The sequence below is a fragment of the Strongylocentrotus purpuratus genome, unplaced genomic scaffold (assembly GCF_000002235.5).
Source record: "Strongylocentrotus purpuratus isolate Spur 01 unplaced genomic scaffold, Spur_5.0 spur5_scaffold_1, whole genome shotgun sequence".
Lineage (NCBI taxonomy): Eukaryota > Metazoa > Echinodermata > Echinoidea > Camarodonta > Strongylocentrotidae > Strongylocentrotus > Strongylocentrotus purpuratus.
In genome coordinates, this window is record NW_022145594.1 from 6697518 (window position 1) to 6715605 (window position 18088).

At 37.1% G+C, this 18088-nt stretch overlaps 1 protein-coding gene across 3 annotated transcripts in view; it reads left to right on the top strand.

The window, feature by feature from the left end:
• LOC754050 (zinc finger protein 850) overlaps positions 1–18088 on the top strand; it is a 34565-nt gene that overhangs the window by 8867 nt on the left and 7610 nt on the right. Inside the window, exons 3-9 of one of the 3 annotated variants that reach the window (XR_004062586.1) lie at positions 1088–2293; positions 3823–4986; positions 5401–5511; positions 6094–7425; positions 8492–8732; positions 10724–10881; positions 11527–12075. Coding sequence is in view for 2 of the 3 variants with exons in the window: in XM_030977583.1 (XP_030833443.1) it covers positions 1088–2293; positions 3823–4986; positions 5401–5511; positions 6094–7425 (3813 nt within the window). In the remaining variant the exon portion in view is untranslated. Of the gene's footprint in view, positions 1–1087; positions 2294–3822; positions 4987–5400; positions 5512–6093; positions 7426–8491; positions 8733–10723; positions 10882–11526; positions 12076–18088 lie in introns of those variants that run through there. The other 2 variants (XM_030977583.1, XM_030977584.1) reach the window with 2 other exon arrangements.

An 18088-nucleotide genomic window follows, 5' to 3' on the forward strand; every position in this document is an offset into this window, starting at 1 on the left:
ATTGTTCTTGGATGGAGGTTTGCCTTAAGAAGGGGATATGCTGTCTCGCTAGTGTAGTGGTACGCTCATTTGGGCATCTCATTTGACCTAAAGGGGGCGCTAGAGCCATAGAAGAGCCGGGCTGGGTTGATTTATTGTACGATTATTAGTTTGACTTAGTATACACCTAAAAGTTAAAAAGCATTAATTATGTTTCCAATAGTATGCCGGGAACGGGTAAACAACCAATGGTTTTGAATTCTTGCATTAGATTAAAGTGTTCATTTCGATAAGCACGTTGGAAATGAATTTCTGCATCAAGATGTACAGGTGTTCATTTCCAGTAACACGTCAGACAATAGATTGTTTTGACGGGGATGCGACATTCTCCCGAAGAGATAGACTCCTCCCATTTTTGTCGGTGACCAGTTCAAATCACTCTTATCTATGATGCTTTGTCATTGGTTATAATTAATTAAAGGTATAACTCCTCTCTTAATTGGTCGGATGACCTAAGGGTAATTTTATATATCCCGTCTTGTAATTGGTTGGCTGCGTAAGGGTCCTCCTGGTTGGCTGGGTATATCATGTGATATCTAAGCCTCTTCGGGTGCCGGAGTATTTAAATGCCATGTGCAGGATTTTGTGGTCAGTTTATTTCGTTCCGTTACTACATGTAGTTTTAGTTGAGGTTATTTGAGTTTATTTCATTCCGTTGACATGTTTAGGATGTGCTGCTAGTTTACTGTCGATAGGGCCGCCCAGCCTCTGAGAGAAGCAGCTTATATTTAAAATGTTCTAAAATAATTACTCTTCGTTTGTAAGGATTGGAGCTTCGGCTGACTTACATGTATATAATTACATGTAATAAAGTGGACTTCAACTGTACATGTATATCCGAGCTTCTTTTGTTTTCATTTATGTTTTAACTTGTCGTCTCCAACCCATTAACTGGACCACCACACTAGGATGGTAGTTTTCTATGAAATAGGGGGGGGGGGGGTGTTATCAACCTGATGTGTAGTTTTTACAACTCTCAGATCTTTGTCATGATTAGGAGTTGATTTGTCAGTAATGTTACTTTGTATTTCTTGTTTTAAATTCTTAGATGATCGGCTACATGTAAGCATTATGGAGGAGCATGGATTTGGAATTGCCTATATCAAAGAAGAAGAGGAGGAAAAAGGAATCTTAGAGGAGGCAGATCCTTCTGATTTTAACGTAGGACGGCTTCCCGTTTTAGAAGGCAGTTCTGCCATCTCCTATGACTCCAGCCAAGTTCTACCCAGCGTGGAGAACAGTAGCCAGAGTGAAAGAGAGCTAGATGAATCCATAAATGATCCAACAAATTCTCCTCCAACCCATGATGAAGATTCTACAGGGAAACAGGGATTTGATTGCACCAAGTGTAAGAAGAGATTTTCTGTTGAATCTGATCTTGGATCTCATGTGATGATGTGCTGTGGAAACCTATCTACTCAATGTCCAGTCTGCAAGAAGATTTTCGCGTCAAAGTCGTATATAGAAAAGCACATGAGACTTCATACTGGGGAGAAACCATTTCAATGTGGTGAATGTGGAATGAGATTTACTAGGAAGCACCATCTAGTTCACCACCAGAGAACACACACGGGTGAAAAACCCTTTAAGTGTACAGAATGTGGTAAAGGTTTTATCAAAAAGTCTGACCTAAAAGTTCATTTTAGAAGACATGGAGGTAACGAACCTTTTCAATGCTCTTATTGTGACAGGAAACTGAATTCCAAGAGAGATCTCATTAGACATGAGAGAACGCATACTGGTGAGAAACCTTATCCCTGCTCTTCATGCAGTAAACGATTTCCAAGAAAACAAGAACTTTTGGTTCATGAAAGAATACACTCTGGTGAAAACCCTTTTCAATGCTCTTATTGTAACAGGAAACTGAATTCCAAGAGTGATTTCATGAGACATGAGAGAACGCATACTGGTGAGAAACCTTATCCCTGCTCTTCATGCAGTAAACGATTTCCAAGAAAACATCAACTTTTGAGACATGAAAGAAAAGTACACCTGAAAGCAAAGAGTCCCGAAACGTCCAAAGACTCTAACGATAACAGTGCTGTGTCTTTTCAAAAGGACCTTGATAAACGGAAGACATGCAGTGATAAGAGCTCTTACCAATGTCCTGAGTGCAACAAGAAATTTAAAACAAAGCTGAGTTTCACACAACACATGAAAGAGCATACAGGAGACAAGATCTATCAATGCGGTGAATGCAAGAAGGGTTTCACTTCAGAGTCTGGTCTCAAACGTCATATGAGAATACACACAGGTGAGACGGTTTGTCAGTGTACGTACATTATGTAAAAAGATATTTTCTTCCAAGTAACAGCTTCGGCTTCACATAAGAATGCACACAACTACATTTAGGTCACTGAGCATTTTGAAATGTTTTTTCCAAAAGATATTCATAATATCATGTAGAGGTGTTGTGGCGAAGTGGATAAGTCGTCAGACTTTGAATCACAGGGTCCGCGGTTTGAGTCCCGCCGCGGCACTAATGTCCTTTGGCAAGACATTAACCCTTACTGTACTGGACTGGGGACATTTTCGAACTGCGCCGCAACCGCTTGGAATTTTGAATTGTTGTTTCATGACTTTTTTCCCTCAAGTCTTACGCACATTTTCGAAATCGGATATACCTGTAAGGTGTTACATAACAATTAATATGCGCATGTCATCAAAAATGTGCTATAATTGCATATATTCATGTACAAGCAGAAATGTGAATACAGGTTTAGATGTACAGTATTTCTTCCTATGAATTGATATCAAATTGCTTTTATATATTTCTCAAAGTAACTTGATGTATTCCAGAACAAAAGAATACATTAGAAATAAAACAATAGATATAATAAGAAATAAAAAATAAAAAAATACTAAAGAAAATAAATATTTGAAAATCGCATAAAATTTGCATAAATTATCATTATTAATTACATCAAAATAACTATTTTGTGTTAGAAAAGAAGTTTCATATGAATAATAAGTTTCATTAACATTCAAAAAGTGGAGTCTGACAATTTCTGTAATGATACTAGTTCCCTGTATATTTCCAGATTTGATATTCATAAATGCGTAATTTGCGTATTCATAATTTATGCAAATTAACCTATGCATTCTCAAATATCATAAAGATAATGTAACCTCATGAATTTGAGATGAAGGAAACATATACATGTACATGTATTTAATACATTTTCAACATTCTTCACAAGTCTACAGACAAATACATGTATGTAGAGTTTTCTGTAAAATGCATAACATTAGCATTTTGCATAATTAATTAGGCTATAACGACAAAAATTTGCATACTAGGAAAAAACTAATTATACCATCTTGTTCCTTACGTAAATATCTACAAACATGCACATTTTCGTATTCATCGGACTTTCGACGGCCGAGATCATGGGGGGGGGGCCTCCCAGGGCCCCCTCCCCCTAGTCACGAGGTGCTCAAAATAGCCCAGTACAGTAAGGGTTAATCTACATGTACACTTGCCACTCTCCACCCAGGTGTTAAACAGTTATCATTCAGCCAGTCTGTAGTTCACTATTTGTGCATGTCGAGTAAAGGTCATTTGTGGCAATTACAAATGACCTGTATAGGCTCTCATAGTGTATGGGCTACGGTGGACACACCAGTATGAATTATATTGTTGAACAGGTAGCATGTCTATCAAACTACAGATGCACATGCACACACTGTTTAGGGTCTTTTGTACCACCCACTAATTAGAAACTACTTTTGATATCTATAATTTGTTTTCTTGCATATAATATGTCTTCCTTTTTCCACCAGACATTTTTTGCAGCTCAAAAAATGCTTCAGATGATTTAGCATATCAGGAGAAGATATCAGAATCCCAGTTATCAGAGGATGGATGTTCAGAGGATGACAGCGAGGGAGCGTCTGAAGGAGAACATTTAGAGAAGGAAGATCATGAGGATTCTGAATCAGGATGGCTTCCAGCTTCAGAAGGTATCTCTGCCGTCTCTCAAGACTCCAGCCAAGTTCTACCCAGGTTGGAGAACAGTAGCCAGAGTGAAAGAGAGCTAGATGAATCCATGAATGATCCAACAAATTCTCCTCCAACCCGTGAAGAAGATTCTACAGGGAAACAGGGATTTGACTGCACCAAGTGTAAGAAGAGATTTCCTGTCGAATCTGATCTTGGATCTCATGTGATGACGTGCTGTGGAGACCTATCTACTCAATGTCCAGTCTGCAAGAAGATTTTCAGGTCAAAGTCGAATCTAGGAAAGCACATGAGACTTCATACTGGGGAGAAACCATTTGAATGTGGTGAATGTGGAATGAGATTTACTAGGAAGCACCATCTAGTTCACCACCAGAGAACACACACAGGTGAAAAACCCTTTAAGTGCACAGAATGTGGTAAAGGTTTTATCAAAAAGTCTGACCTAAAAGTTCATTTTAGAAGACATGGAGGTAACGAACCTTTTCAATGCTCTTATTGTAACAGGAAACTGAATTCCAAGAGAGATCTCATTAGACATGAGAGAACGCATACTGGTGAGAAACCTTATCCCTGCTCTTCATGCAGTAAACGATTTCCAAGAAAACAAGAACTTTTGGTTCATGAAAGAATACACTCTGGTGAAAACCCCTTTCAATGCTCAGAATGTGGTAAAGGATTTCCAAGAAAACAAGAACTTTTGAGACATGAAAGAAAAGTACACCTGAAAGCAAAGAGTCCCGAAACGTCCAAAGACTTTAACAATGACAGTGCTGTGTCTTTTCAAAAGGACCTCGATAAACAGAAGACATGCAGTGATAAGAGTTCTTACCAATGTCCTGAGTGCAACAAGAAATTTGAAACAAAGATGAGTTTCACGCAACACATGAAAGAGCATACAGGAGACAAGATCTATCAATGCTGTGAACGCAAGAAGGGTTTCACTTCAGAGTCTGGTCTCAAAGGACATATGAGAATACACACAGGTGAGCTAGGAGGTACTGCATGTAAAAATACATTTTCTTCCAAGCACCAGTAAAAACTTTGGCGTAACATAAGAATGTACACAACTACATTTAGGCCACTGCCTTGAAATGTTCTTCCCCCAAAATAGTCATGAATTTACATTAAGTCTTGGGGAGGTGATACATGTACTAAAAAAAAGTATAATGGGGATGGTTTTCATTAGTTGGACTAGAAACAGTTTTTAAAGTGGTCGGGTTAGGATATGCAGAGTATCATCATTCTGACTCATTTCCAAACGTTCCGTTTATGTATCTCCTAAAAGAATAATTGGTTACAATACAAGTGGCATTGTGTTTAAAGGGCTTTATTTCCCAGGGAATCCCTATTCATGCAGAGTCAGTAATATTTTAATCCTTACTAATAATACATTTTAGATGAACCAGTGAACAGCAGGGAGGAGCAGCTAAAGGTTCAAATTGAAAGTGGATTTGAGATTTACCTTATCAAAGAAGAAGAGATAGAAGAAACTTCACTTCAACAGAATGGTGAGAAAGTTATATTTTACAATTAGGCACAGGGAGGCCTGAATAGAAAACATGTGAAGAGAGAACCGCTTTGGAAATTTTAAAGTTAAGTGACAATCATGTAATATTAGATTGGGATAGAGGAGATGAAATGGCAACACCAATAAATAAAACAAATTGAAAAATACATTTATAGTTACATGTAGAGTAGAACTAGGAAGTTACAGGTTTTTGCTCTGTTTTTGACTTGCATTTACAAAAAAGGGGCAATAAAGATGTTGTCTTTTTTAAATTTTGCAGTAATACCAATTAAAATGTAGAAGAAAAAAGAACAGTTATCATTCAGCCAGTTTGTAGTTACAATTTGTGCATGTGCAGTAAAGGTCATTTGTGCCAATTACAAATTGCCTGTATAGTGTATGGGCTATGGTGGACACACCAGTATGAATTACATTGTTAAACAGGTAGCATGTCCATCAAAACAGATGCACATACACACACTGTTTCAGATCTTTTGTACCCCCCACTGATTAGAAACTACTTTTGATATCTATAATTTATCTGATTGCATATATGTACATATATGTCTTCCTTTTTCACCAGATGTTTGTTGCAGCTCTAAAAACGCTTCAGATGATTTGGACTGTCAGGAGAAGATATCAGAAGCCCAGTTATCAGAGGATGGATGTTTAGAGGTTGACAGCGAGGGAGCATCTGAAGGAGTACATTTAGAGAAGGAAGATCATGAGGATTCTGAATCAGGATGGCTTCCCGTTTTAGAAGGTATCTCTCCCGTCTCTCAAGACTCCAGCCAAGTTTTACCCAGCATGGAGAACAGTAGCCAGAGTGAAAGAGAGCTAGATGAATCCATGAATGATCCAACGAATTCTCCTCCTACCTGTGATGAAGATTATACAGGGAAACAGGGATTTGACTGCACCAAGTGTAAAAAGAGATTTTCTGTTGAATCTGATCTTGGATCTCATGTGATGACGTGCTGTGGAAACCTATTTACTCAATGTCCAGTCTGCAAGAAGATTTTCACGTCAAAGTCGAATCTAGGAAAGCACATGAGACTTCATACTGGGGAGAAACCATTTGAATGTGGTGAATGTGGAATGAGATTTACTTTGAAGCAACATCTAGTTTACCACCAGAGAACACACACGGGTGAAAAACCCTTTAAGTGCACAGAATGTGGTAAAGGTTTTGTCGAAAAGTCTGTCCTAAAAGTTCATTTTAGAAGACATGGAGGTAACGAACCTTTTCAATGCTCTTATTGTAACAGGAAACTGAATTCCAAGAGAGATCTCATGAGACATGAGAGAACACATACTGGTGAGAAACCCTTTAAGTGCTCAGAATGTGGTAAAGGATTTTCCCAAAAAAGTAACCTAACATTGCACTTTAGAAAACATGGAGGTAATGAAGCTTTTCAATGCTCTTATTGTAGCAGGAAACTGAATTCCAAGAGTGATTTCATGAGACATGAGAGAACGCATACTGGTGAGAAACCTCATCCTTGCTCTTCATGCAGTAAACGATTTTCAAGAAAACATCAACTTTTGGTTCATGAAAGAACACACACGGGTGAAAAGCTCTTTCTATGCTCAGAATGTGGTAAACGATTTTCAAGAAAACAAGAACTTTTGAGACATGAAAGTAAAGTACACCTGAAAGCAAAGAGTCCCGAAACGTCCAAAGACTTTAACAATGACAGTGCTGTGTCTTTTCAAAAGGACCTCGATAAACGGAAGGCATGCAGTGATAAGAGTTCTTATCAATGTCGTGAGTGCAACAAGAAATTTAAAACAAAGATGAGTTTCACGAAACACATGAAAGAGCATACAGGAGACAAGATCTATCAATGCGGTGAATGCAAGAAGGGTTTCACTTCAGAGTCTGGTCTCAAAGGACATATGAGAATACACACAGGTGAGATGGTTTGTCAGTGTACTGCATGTAAAAATACATTTTCTTCCAAGTACCAGTTAAAACTTTGGCTTAATTCACATAAGAATGTACACAACTACATTTAGGCCACTGCCTTGAAATGTTTTTTCCCCAAAATAGTCATGAATATACATTAAGTCTTGGGAAGGCGATACATGTAGGTGTTCTACTTAAAAAAGTTAAGTGACAATCAATTATTTTTTGATTGGAATGGAGGAGGCAAAATGTCAACACCAAAATTACCCCCAAAAAGTACATTTATAGTTGGAGTGGAACTATGAAGTTACAGGTTTTAAAATCAGCATGCCATTGCTCTGTTTTTGATTTGCATTTAAAAATATCAATATGTATGTATGTATGTACTAGATTTAGGAAAATCAAGGTTGACGCATTCTCGATCGCCGACTGAGACGACGTAACGCATGCGCAGTGCCTTAAAATGACGTCTACATGTTGCAGTCAAAGCTGTCGACTGCAAATCTAAAAGTCCCTAATATCTTCTTCTACTTGTACATTGTCAACTTTACTCTTTATATGCCACATAAATAATCTTTGTGTGCCACATTATGTTTAGCATGGGATAAATATACCAAAGGCTTCTAGTTCTTAAACTGTTTCCAGTCCATGATTAATCAATAATGGTGTTTAAAAGTTTGTCATGGAGCTAATCATGACCAGACAAGGATGATTTGCAAAGCCTTTGTGTTGCGTAAAGCAATACTTCCGTCCATTGGTGCCTATTGTGCAAAATTGCACTTGTGACAAACGAGCGACCATGCACAGAGGCGAACATAGCAATGTAAGTGTCAACTATCATCATCATCATCATCATCATCACCATCATCATCATCATCATCATCATCATCATCATCATCATCATCATCGTTTGATGTTTATCAGGATCATTGGTGCCTATTGTTTTGTGACAAAAGAGCACCCATGCACAGAGGCGAACATACTGGAACATAGCAACTGAAGTATCAATTATCAACATCATCATCATTTAATGTTTATCAGTATCATCATCCCTTTTCTCTCCTGTCTCAAGGTCGGTCCAAACAAGATAGCGCTCAAGGTAAATGACTTTGAGGAGATTGAGTTCAACCCCAAGCAGCTTGTGAGGGATATCTGTCGACTCTACATCAATCTGGGCCACGAGCAGGGCGACCGCCGAGGATGAGGTTAATTACTCAGCCATGCTTTTCATCGGAGCAGAGAAGGTGCTTGATAAGATCAGTGTGTCTAGGGATATGATTGAGAAGATGAGGGAGTTTGCTGAAAAGGTCAAGGTGAGATTAGATCAATTATTTTAAAGGTAAAGACCAGTTATGGTCATGCGATTGCATTGTGAAAGAAACGTTGTGGAATCGATCAGAAAAGGTTGATCATCTAGCATCTAGCATCTGCAAAGTTCTGGAATCATCAAAATGATAAGAAATGTGGCCCATTCTTCGTAAAGTTACAAGCACTATACACAGAAAGATGTATACGGGACTACCCTATATCTCTCACAGACCATGAGAGAAACAAATTTACCAAATATATGAATTAGTAGGCGGTTTCCCGGCAAATTTTTTATCATCATGTATTAGTCAAAACATATTCTTTCACATGATTGGTAATGAGAGCTTCCATTTCATTTTTTGAAATTGGGGCGTTTCCAATACTGGTCTTTACCTTTAAGTCCCATCTGCCGCAAACCTCAATTTATTTTAATTTTCATAATTTCAAACCTCACAGTATACATAGGCGCTTTTATACAACACCTACGTGGATCCTTGTCATTTGATTGGAGGATTGTTGGTCACATGATATTCAATAGATGTTATATTGCACGGGCGTGCATTTTTGATTATATGGGCCATTCCATGAGAAGAAGGACATGACATCAAAAAAAGAAATGTACCTCTTATGTTAATTCTTTGATTTATCACTAACCTTATGCCATGGATGTTCATAAAACATTAGGGCCTTTCAAATTCAATACAATTTTTTTTTCATTTTTGTTGATTTCCTAAGATCTCAAACTATCATCAAAAACGTACATGTGGGACTGTAGCTGAAAAAAAACAATTTATTGCAGATTACACAGGATTCTTGTAATATTTTTTCCCGAAAATTTCGCTAAATGGAAAAAGATGAATATATTTCCATATTCTAAGGGGTCCTGTGATATTTAATCTATTACATAGGGGTGAAAATGGCCTCCGGACAAAATGTAACGCGAGTTACCGTAACGTGAGTTACCGACATATTTGCTTCCTGCATTTTACAAGTCCATTGTTTCTTATCTTTAATATTGTGATCTTATACTAGTAAGTCACAACCTACTATCAAATTAAAGTAGGAAAGATTTTGTCAAGATTGTGTAGTATGAGGAGAAAAGAGGGTCTCGTAGAATTGACCATGTCCTTTTTTTGTAACGCGAGTTACCGAAATTCAATAATCCAAGAATCTAAAAATGTTTGTTCTTCAATTTTCTTTTTTGTTTCATTCAGTTGTTCTATATCTACCCTGTCCATGTTTGAAAAAAGTATCTTGTAGATCCTAGCAGTTCTAAAGATATAGGCACATTATCGTGTCAATGTACCCATTAAGTGTAACGCGAGTTACCATGGAATGGCCCATATGCAGAGTGCATTTTTGTTGCCTCTCTGCCGTGCGCGTATCCCTGTGTGTATCTGACGCGAGGGCAATCTGAATGTAATCAAGAAGGCTTGACTCCAACTTTAATAAATATAAGAAGTAAAGCATAATTTGTTGATTAACGTTCTATTAGATCTTCTTTGATGTTGTATAAAACAAATAATGAATGTTTTTCATTCGTTCAATAGCGCAAATATTTTCATTCGTTGAAAGATTAACGCTAATTCTATTCAACTCCGCTGACGCCTCGTTGAATAGAATGTTAATCTTTCAACTCGTGAAAATATTCGCACTATTGAACTCATAACCATTCATTATTTATATAATATACTACATAATCCACCAACTTCATGTTTAAGAGCTACGTGTTTGTATTTGTTTAACTACCTGTGTGGAATGCCCTTCATTGTGGATTTTCATAATAACAATCTTTCTGAATTATTACAAAATTATCCTGTCACCTCACACTATAATACAAGAAACTAAAATGCAATAGTAATCACAAAAATGAGCTAAGCTTCAGGCATGAATGGTGCTGTATGGAAGTCTTCAACAATTGTTTGAATAATAATTGAGATTTGAAACGATACCCATGTATCATGTCATTTTTATTTCCCCCCCCCCCCCCCTCCAGGCTCTGAGTGAGACCAATGAGATGGAACAAGAGATGTTTGCAGATGCTCCTGATGAGTTCATTGACCCCTTGACCTTCAACATTATGGAAGACCCTGTGTCGCTTCCCACTTCAGACATGAACATCGATAGGTCAACGATAGCAAGGCATTTATTGAGGTTAGTCCAAACTTTGAAGTTTGAAGTTTATGTGTTCCCATTAACACAAAAAACAATTCAGATTCATATAACAGGGACGCCAGTTTTCAGGCAAAGGCCTGAATTCAGGCCCTGGCAATTTATTTTCAGGCCATAGTTTTTGTTTATAGCTCGTTCTTGGTGATTTTCAGGCAATTTGATCATTTCTAAATGGCATCCCTGATACTAAAAAACCGTTTAGATAACTTACATGAAGTTAAATGTACAGTTAATGGCAAGGTGTTTCGAAGGGAGTGTAGATAAAACAGGCAATATAAAAACGTTAAATGTGAGGAGCCTAAATAAAAAATGTGATACTTACGTAATGGAACCGGAAATCCCTCTATATTTGCCTTCCCTGAAGTGGTAGCGATGTCGGTAAAATACTCTGCCTTTTATAACTTTCTACAAAGTTTGGCTGGGTGGAAGCAAAACTGAAAACTGAGAGATACATGATTTTAAAAAAAGCTGATTTTGATTTTTGATTTTTTGATTAGATTTTTTTTAAATAAGTTGAGATCACTATTCATTTGGAGATATGAAGTTTTCTTTCATAACAAGAGCTCACTGATAATAATTAAAAATTAACATATATTTTCTTTGTTATTTTTGCTGCTTTATCTGTAGTGATCAAATCGACCCATTCAACAGGAAACCGCTAACCATGGAAAAAGTACGATCAAATCCAGATCTCAAACTTCAGATTGAAACGTGGAAACAGGAACAGAAGAACAAGAGAAAATAACATCAGCAAAAACATCAACTTCATACATGTACTCTCTTTCTTCTAATGGTTTAATAATTTGTTTAAATGGTAAACATCACTGACTTCTTTTTGTTTGAAATGTTTCTTTTATACCAACAACATTTCTTATCAAAGCTTGTCAAAATGAACTATTTTTTAAATGATGTCGTTGCACAAACTAGTATTTAAAGGTGGGGTGAAATCCAAATATTAGTTGATTCCTGTTGATGTGCAGGGCTGCCTACAACTCATAATTTGTTATTCAATCAAACATCTAAATATTTGTCATAGATTTTTGACTGAGCTGGAGGAAGTTGCATACCACTGTCTGTTGTTAGCTCATTAATGACTGACAGATGATGTCAAAAGATGAATGAGATCTGGAACATTTGTTTAGGGTGGAGCTAATAGCAGGTCTCAGAAAATTATTTTTAAAAATAATTAAAATCTATGAAATATATTTAGATGTTTGAATAACAAAATATGAGATGTATGAAGCCCTGCACATCAACAGGAATCAACTTTAATATATTTGGATTTCACCTGACCTTTAATATTGACCTTCTTCCTGCCATGTTGTGCAGCTGCATGTGATAGCCACCTTCATGCTTCTGTATGGATTTGATTTTAGAAAGAGATTTCTATGTAAAGAAAATGTTGAGTTCTGGGAAAGGTGACAAATAATCATTTGTGAGTTTTTTCTTTCTTTTTATGTGATTTTGGAAGAGTATCATAGAGAAAATGTCCCTTGAAAAGGAGGGTTCTTCAAATGCCCTCATATTCAAAATATGTCAAGTAACAGCTAAAGGTTGTGGACCACAACTTGACATGTTTATGTACCGTAGTCCCATATACACATTTCTGTGTAGAATGCATGTGTCTCTGTAGCAAGACTGAGCCAATGTCTCCACAGTGCACACCAATACCAATGTGGTACATGATCAACCTTCCAATCACTTCCACACAGTTTCAATCACATTGCAATTGCATGACCAGGGACCCATTTCACAAAGCCTTTTTTCAATGACAAATAAAGTTCCGCTTTGATATAGCGCTTAATACATGTTCAATGTCTCTAAGCGCTTTACAGAACTATTACCCCGGTCATTGGATTCAATGCTTGCCCGCACACATTGTATGCACAATCTCCACTCCCTGGGGAGTATTCCAGCCAGGCATTAATTGACGCTCAAAACTGTTTGACCAACACTGATGGTTGCATCCTACTAGGTTCTCATTTAACACCTGGGTGGAGAGTAGCAAGTGCAGGTTAATATGTTGCCAAAGGATATTAGTGCCGTGTCAGGATTCAAACCCTCGACCTTTGCATGTCCAGTCAAACGCCACATGACGAAAATCAGTGACAAATCTGCTGATAACCAATCAGAAGCAAGGATTTCACTAGCTTCTAACAAAAACTGTCATTTGTCACTGATGAAAAGTTTTTTTAATGGGGCCGCCAAGAACCTAAATGTCTTTAAATTATACCTAGTGTTGTTCTATCTACCGGTAATGACCTATTCTGTCAAATTTCTACAATTCTGCAAACTGGTCTATATTACAGGGATGGTTTGATACAGATCAAAATGCTTAATTTACACTTGTATCCTGAAAGGTTATTGTTTTGCAATTACAATATCTTACATTATTCACTATATATGGTAATGGGAATACTTTTAAAGGCTAAGAGAGCATAGTTACAAAGTACATTCTGCACTGTACAGTTGGTCATGTATGCATAATTCATATCAAGGCAACATGTACACAATTTCTTTCTTTTTGTTTCATCATATTTCAGTAACTTGCTTTGCATCAGTTGTTTTAGAAGTTGAATAGGGATATGTTGTGTATGGCAGTACTAAATCTTGCAGATCTTTATATAAAACGTGTAACCTTTAGTGTGTGGAGTTATTTAGAATGTACCCCTGTATAGTAAGATTTTATCTATTAATTGATATTACAATACAGTATACCATATGTACCGGTATTTTCAATAGGTTTGAACTGGTTCCAGTTTTATCTGGTTTGAACCAGTCTGCACAGGTTTAAAAGTCGATATGATAGTTTTGAGTCACTGCTCTTTCTTTGTGCAATACTTGGGGGAGTTATGATAAGAGCCAGTGAAAGAAAAAAACACCAAATGATTTGAATTACACATGTATTTCTGTCACCAGGATTGGGTGTAAGTCCCGGCCCCCCCCACTCAGGTTTCGAAATGACCACATGCGTGTTGCCAAAATGTCCGGTAAAGGGGTACTTTTCGTGCGACAAAGTCCGGCCCGAGAATTGTAAAAAAAGGGGTGTATTTGACTTTTCACCCGGAGATTTCTTTAAAAAGGGGGTGTTTTTTCTTTTTTTCTCTCATCTCTTTGGACTCCTGAGAAATTATTCCGAATTTAGGGGGGTACATTGAGCATTTTTCCTGATTTAGGGGGGTCTCCAAGGCAGGAAAAGCCCGCGAAAGGGGGGTTCGGAAATGTTGGCAGTCCTCAGATAGGGGGTGCTTTCAAAAAGAGGGAACGAGCATATGCGTACCCTAAATAACACTGAGTGGGGGGGCCGGGGTGTAAGTAACTTTTTCATATTTCTCGTAACAACCTTTCCATGTTCAAGTTGTATCATGTTATCTGCTGCCCTAATGACTCTCTCTTCTTTTTTTTAGGGGGGGGGGGGATTTATCTATGTATTTTATCTTTATTCCCATTCAATTTTTCTTGTACATTTAGAAATGTAGCAAATGTAAATGTTTTATGAAGTTTAACAATTGACATATCCATGCTCTATATGTTTTCCATCATGAACATTCATGATTCTTCACCTCAGTATACTCAACAAACTTCTTACTCTTGCTGTCAAAACACATTTGAAAAAGTAATCTTTCGTATACTGAGATTACTTTTACTTTGTCAAGAAATGTCTATAATATAGGTTGTACTCTCCATAGAAGTATTGATTTGGTCATTTAATATTTACATATATTTTTGCTCATATTATTTTGATTTAAGAATTTTATCACAAATATTTATAGGCCTAGGCATATTTGGGACATGGTTTGCCTGTACGATTGTAAAATTAAGAATAAATCTGTGTATATTTTATTCAAAACCATGTTACTCAGAATAGATAATAAATGAATCTAGACAATTGTAAGACAAAATATGTGATCTTTTCGCGGTCCTTATTTGGAGAGAGAGAGATGACATATTAACAATTTCACTCATAATGTTGCATTTACATGGCTATTTATGACTCACTCTTATGATATACTGGTGCACTTGATAATATGATGAGGAATGACTTATATTAAGATGATTTTGAAGATGTGATGCTGAGGAGGACTAGCGATTAGGAGGAGGAGGAGGAAGCAAGAGTGATGAAGTATAAAGACAATGAATACACATTAGATTATTTTTATATCAAAAATGTATAAGTATGATGGTGATGATTAAAAAGTGAATGATGGATGATGATTGTCAAAGTAATGATGGTGATGATGGTGATGATGATGATGATGATAATGATGGTGAAGATAATTGGGATGCTGATGTAGCCTGTGGTGAAAGGGCCTTTTCAGCTGCAGGACCTTCTCTTTGGAATAATTGACCATTTAATTTTAGAATCACAACTTCCTTAGAGACCTTAAATCCAAGCTTAAATCTCATCTTATTAAACTATATCTGTACTTTGCACTATGACTCGTCCAAACTCTCTTATTTTAATTCTAATTTTCTTGTGCGCCTCGATAACAAACAAATTGTCTATAAAAGAAGATCATGCAAAGAAGAATTTCAGAAGAAGAAGAAGATCGAAGAAGAATTTTAAGAAGAAGAACAAGAAGAACATTGAAGAAGAACAAGAAGAAGAATTATAAAGCTAGGAAAAGAAGCTGGAAGAAGAAATTGACCAAACTCTCTTATTTTAATTCTAATTTTCTTGTGCGCCTCGATAACAAACAAATTGTCTATAGAAGAAGATCATGCAAAGAAGAATTTCAGAAGAAGAACAAGAAGAACATTGAAGAAGAACAAGAAGAAGAATTATAAAGCTAGGAAAAGAAGCTGGAAGAAGAAAGATCAAAATGAGAGATAGCCTATTCAAGAAGGCACACAGCCAGTCTTGCTCCACAGCTTGGACAGCCTACCGACAATTCAGGAACCAAGTTGCCAAGAATGTGCACAGAGCACGTTGTGAGTACGTCAACAACATCATCGGGGCAAGCCTTAAGGACAACCCAAAGTCTTTCTGGTCTTACATCAAGACATGTCGTTCTGAAAACATTGGTATTCCTACCTTGCGTACTCCATCTAAACTATGCGCCTCAGCATTAGACAAGGCAGAGACACTGAACGACTACTTCCAGTCTGTCTTCACTCCTCACCAGCTCCAACCTCTTGTACAGAAAGGACCTTCTCCTTTTCCAACTATTGGTCACCTGCATGTTCACAGGACTGGTGTCGAGAAACGCCTCCAACAACTGGACCCTTCAAAGGCCAGCGGACCTGATGAACTTCCACCCAAGCTCCTAAAGGTAGTAGCTCACGAGATTGCTTCTCCACTGTACGTCCTTCCTGTTTCAACAAAGCTACAACAGTGGCATCGTTCCAGCCCAATGGAAACAAGCACTGGTTACCCCTATTCACAAGTCAGGAGAAAAGTGTGACCCCTCCAACTACAGACCGATCTCACTTACCTGCGTTTGCTGCAAAGTCATGGAACACATCATCCTGAGCCATGTGTCGAAGCATGTTGCAGTGAATAATATCCTCACTGATGCACAGCATGGCTTCCGACGAGGGTTGTCAACAACCACTCAATTGACAACAGCCGTCCACGACTGGTCCTCCATCCTACAGCAGCGTAGCCAAGCTGATATAATCCCTTACCGAAAATGCAGGCTTATTTAGCCTGCTTTGAACCTGCGTCTGGCCTGCATTCTTAAATACATGCTAATTATTCTTTTGCATGTTAAATTTTAGCCTGTATTTTGCAAAATCAGTCTTACATGTTTTAGCAGGTTAAATTTTAGCCTGCATTTTGCAAAATCAGTCTTACATATTTTAGCAGGTTAAATTTTAGCCTGTTATTAGCATGCATTTTGCAAAACACAGTCTTACAGTTTAAGCAGGCTAAATCTCAGCCTGCAGGTTAAATCTTTAGCATGCCAGATGAGATGCAGTTTAATCTTTAGCATGTAAATTTCTATCATAATTTGTTAAACCTGCAATCTGAAGAAATGTCCTCTGAGCAGGTTTAGAACACAAATTTAACCTGTTATTGCTTTTTACATGTAGCCTGCAGGTTATTTTTCACATGCACGTTTAATGTTGATCAGGGGTGATTTGAGAGTTTAAACAAAAATAGGTTCATAGAAAGCCGAGCAAGCGAGGTTTCGAGCGCTTGGGGAGGCATCCCAAGACAAAAATCCAATTGAAACCAATTGAACACCAATTTAATTTTCATTTTTTCAATTGGTCTTTAATAGGACTTCAGTTGGTTTCAATTGGTCAAGTTTGGCCCTATTGGACCAACTGGCCTAGCTAGGCCCCATTAGACTTTAATGGGAACTCAATTGGCCCTATTTTGGACTTCAATTGGTCCAATTCAGTTTCAATTTCAGTTTATTTTCATATTTCACATGTTTATTTCATTACATTTGGCATATGTTACATTTTTTGGAATCATTTTTTGGGGGGATGCATTTATACAAACGAACAGAATAATACATAAGACTAAGTTAAATAAAAGAAGAAATATGATGGAGCCTAAAGAGAGAGCAATGCTTTTAGGTCGTAGTTATAACATTGATATAGTCTTGTGTTTATTAGATATCATAATTGGATTAAATTGCAACTTATATGAAGAAAAGATATATTTGAAACCAATTGAAAACCTTACAGTCTATGGGGCTGATTGGTACAATTGAAGTCCCATTTAAGTCTTATTGGGGCCAATTGGTCCAATTGAAACCATTTGAAATATCTAATGGGGCCAATTGGTCCAATTGAAACCAATTGAAATCCCGATTAGAGTCAAATGGGGCCAATTGGTCCAATTGAAACCAATAAGACCAATAGATCTACCAATAGGAACAATAGGACCAATATAAACCAATAAGACTAATTGAACCCAATGGGACCAATAGAAACCAATAGAAACCTTCATTTATGTTAGCCTGCCTTTTCGATTAGCATGCTAAAATTAACCTGCAATACGTATCTCATGAATATTCATTATTACTTTACACGTCTCACAGAAAAATACATTTATCATGATTAATTGTCAAGCAACTTATGACAATTAATGCACATATCAATTTTGTGATTGTATTTTTCTTTGGCAATTATTGACCAATAGATTATTTGTCTGATCACACTTACATTCATGTTTTAGCAATAGATATATTGATTATACGATTACTAACCAATTTAAATAGCATGTATATTT